Source organism: Colobus angolensis, unplaced genomic scaffold (genome assembly GCF_000951035.1).
Source record: "Colobus angolensis palliatus isolate OR3802 unplaced genomic scaffold, Cang.pa_1.0 Scaffold142, whole genome shotgun sequence".
Classification (NCBI taxonomy): Eukaryota; Metazoa; Chordata; class Mammalia; order Primates; family Cercopithecidae; genus Colobus; species Colobus angolensis.
Window position 1 is genome coordinate 3,360,701 of NW_012114511.1, and position 3,518 is coordinate 3,364,218.

Below are 3,518 nucleotides of genomic sequence, written 5' to 3' on the forward strand. Positions count from 1 at the left end.
GAGAACTTTTCTGTCTAGCTAAAGGATTGTAAACACACCAATCAGTGTTCTGTGTCTAGCTAAAGGTTTGTAAATGCACCAATCAGCACTCTGTAAAAACGCACCAATCGGTGCTCTGTATCTTGCTAAAGGTTTGTAAACGTACCAATCAGCACTCTGTAAAAACAGACCAATCAGCACTCTGTAAAATGGACCAATCAGTAGGATGTAGGCAGGGCCAAATAAGGGAATAAAAGCTGGCCACCCGAGCTAGCAGCTTCAACGTGGCAGAGTCCCCTTCCATGGTGTGAAGTCTTTGTTATTTAACTCTTTGCAATAATTCTTGCCACTGCTCACTCTTTGGGTCTGCACTATGTTTATGAGCTGTAACACTCACCCTGAAGGTCTGCAGCTTCGCTCCCGAAGCCAGCGAGACCACGAACCCACCAAGAGGAACAAACAACTCCAGACGTGCCACCTTTAAGAACTGTAACACTCACTGTGAAGATCTGCGGCTTAACTCCTGAAGTCACCAAGAGCACGAACCCACTGGGAGGAAGAAACTCTGGACACATGTGAACATCTGAAGGAACAAACTCCAGACACGCCATCTTTAAGAACTGTAACACCTTGAGAGTCTGCGGCTTCATTCTTGAAGTCAGCGAGACCAGGAACCCACCAGAAGGAACCAATTCCGGACACAGTACTACAGTCAACCAATGTTCATAACTTCCATTTGGATTGACATCTGTGCCTTAGTATACCTATAACTAACTAACTGAATAAATACAGAGTTCCTTTTAAAGTTTTGCTCCAAAAGAATAGTGTCAGAAACAACCAAAGGCTAATTTAAGATTATAATTAATGAGCAGGCTGGGCACCAAGGCTCACACCTGTAATCCCAGCACTTTGGAAGGCCTAGGCAGGCAGAATGCATGAGCTCAGGAGTTCAAGACCAGTCTGGGCAACATGGCAAAGTTCCGTTTCTACAAAAAATAAGAATATTAGCGGGACCTGGTGGCTCATGCTTATAGTCTTAGCTACTTGGGAGGCTGAGGCTGGAGAATCGCTTGAGCCTGGGAAGCGGATGTTGCAGTGAGCCAAGACTGTACCACTGCACTCCAGCTTGGGCAACAGAGTGAGACCCTGTTAAAAAATATATATATATGTATAGAGAGAGAGAGAGAGAATGGATCATGTTACTTAAAAGTGAATAGTACAAAATAAAAGCCTGTATCATCCTTTTGTTTCCTGCATTCCTTTTTAAATGAAGATATGATACGGAGCTCATCATAACTTCATAAACTTCTTTGGCTATGAAACATCTTGAGTTTGTAAGTAATAAAAATAAATAACAGATGGGAAATAAAAAATGAAAAGGCAGATATAAAAGCAACCAACCTTTCTTTACCCCTTTTTCACTGACCTTTTTACCACATTGTTGTACCCTGGGGCCTGCCTTTCTGACACAGGCTTCATAAATGGACTGCTGAACCTGTTAAGGGACAAACCCAGAGAGGAGAGAGGGTAAAGAAACCCTGGCAAGGCATTCTAAACGAGAAGAGTAGCTCAGTTCTTAGTACACTTCCTTTAGGGGAATGCAGACTATGAGCACCATTTGGAAAAAATCTATTTGTTCCCCCTTGCCAGAGAGTTAAAAAAAAAAAAAAAAACTATAAAATATATATTATTACAATATATTGATTTAGGGCTCAGAAATTTGTTCAGAGTTCCCGAGGCACTGTCTCTGTGAAAAAAGAGAATCCACCAGATTGAAAAGAATATGCATTTTAAATATAAATGTTATCATGTAATAGGAGCCACTTTCTAGAGGCAATTCAAATGGCACAGCAACTATTTCTTGTACAGACTTGTGAAAGCAGCTGTGGGTACTTTGGGATAAATCAGGCTTAGACACAGAATCTACCTTTCAACTATGGCTCATTTGAGGGATGAATATATCTCCTTTTATGCTTAAACCCCAATATGTATTACTACTTCAGTTCTGAACATAATCCTATTACCACTTTGGAGACTTACCTGTGACTGGCAATCATCTTCCAGACTGGCAGGAGAGTCTTCTTGAATAGCAAATGATCCTGAACTGGGTCATCCTGGCTTAGATCAGTCCTATGGGGATAAAACATGAAGAAAAGAGACAGTAACTTCACAAATAATATTCTGTCTCCCCCAGGTGGGTAATGAGGCTTTCTTAAGACACGCTCCTAATTAATACCTGAAGCTTTTTATCTCCCCTTAAGTTATCTGGCCAAGCAGAGTTAATTATTAGTATCTATTGCTTTCTCTTTTAATTTTTTAATTTTATTTTTCTGAGACAGAGTCTTGCTCTGTTGCCCAGGCTGGAGTGCAGTGGTGATCTCAGCTCACTGCAACCTCTGCCTCCTGGGTTCAAGCAATTCTTCTGCCTCAGCCTCCCAAGTAGCTGGGACTAAAGGTGCACACCACCACGCCCAACTAATTTTCATATTTTTCATAGAGGCAGGGTTTTGCCATGTTGGCCAGGCTGGGCTCAAACTCCTGGCCTCAAGTGATCCATCTGCCTCAGCCTCCCAAAGTGCTGGGATTACAGGCATGAACCACCATGCCTATCCAATTTTTTTTTTTTGAGACAGGGTCTTGCTCTGTTGCCCAGGCTGAAGTGCAGTAGTGTGATCATGGCTCACTGCAGCCTCAACCTGCTGGGACTCCAGGCACATGCCACCATACCCTGCAACTAATTTCTGTATTTGTTGTAGAGACAAGGTCCCACTATGTTGCCCAGGCTGGATATCTACTGCTTTCTAATAAAGATTTCATATTTAATCTAAATTCTAAGGTAAGAATATGGAATTTACCATCCAAGACTGTGAACTGCCATAAGATAAAATGTCTCAGATTGGGCCCAGCACGGTGGCTCACACCTGTAATCCCAGCACTTTGGGAGGCTGAGGTGGGCGGATCATGAGGTCAGGAGATTGAGACCATCCTGGCCAACATGGTGAAACACCATTTCTACTAAAAATACAAAGAAAACTTAACTGGGCGTGGTGACAGGTGCCTGTAGTCCTAGCTACTCGGGAGGCTAAGGCAGGAGAATGGTGTGAACCCAGGAGGCGGAGCTTGCAGTGTGCAGAGATTGCGCCACTACACTCCAGCCTGGGTGACAGAGTGAGACTCTGTCTCAAAAAAAAAAAAAGTCTCAGATTGCAGATTTCCTGCTGTTTGTACCGTCGCAATATGTCATCTTAGCATGCTATTGCTCATACTTAAGGAGTTACAGAAAAGCAAATGAAGGCATTCATCACCAATCTACATTTTAAACTGTATCCTATTTGTGTACCAAAAATTGAAATCTAGGCTGGGCACAGTGGCTCAGGCCTATAATCCCAGCACTTTGGGAGGCTGAGGTGGGACTACTTGAAGCCAGGAGTTCAAGACCCAGCCTGGGCAACAAAGCGAGACCCTGTCTCTATGAGAAAAAAAAAAAAGAAATCTGCTGTTTAAAAAAAATTATATATATGTGTGTGTATATATATAAT

General features: G+C 42.6%; 1 protein-coding gene across 1 annotated transcript in view; it reads right to left on the minus strand.

Annotated features, from left to right (window-relative positions):
- BRD8 (bromodomain containing 8) overlaps positions 1–3,518 on the minus strand; it is a 42,492-nt gene that overhangs the window by 4,989 nt on the left and 33,985 nt on the right. The window contains exons 24-25 of the mRNA XM_011935291.1: positions 2,020–2,109; positions 1,406–1,474 (exon numbers count right to left, since the gene is read on the minus strand). Of these exons, the coding sequence (XP_011790681.1) occupies positions 1,406–1,474; positions 2,020–2,109 (159 nt within the window). The remainder of the gene's footprint in view (positions 1–1,405; positions 1,475–2,019; positions 2,110–3,518) is intronic.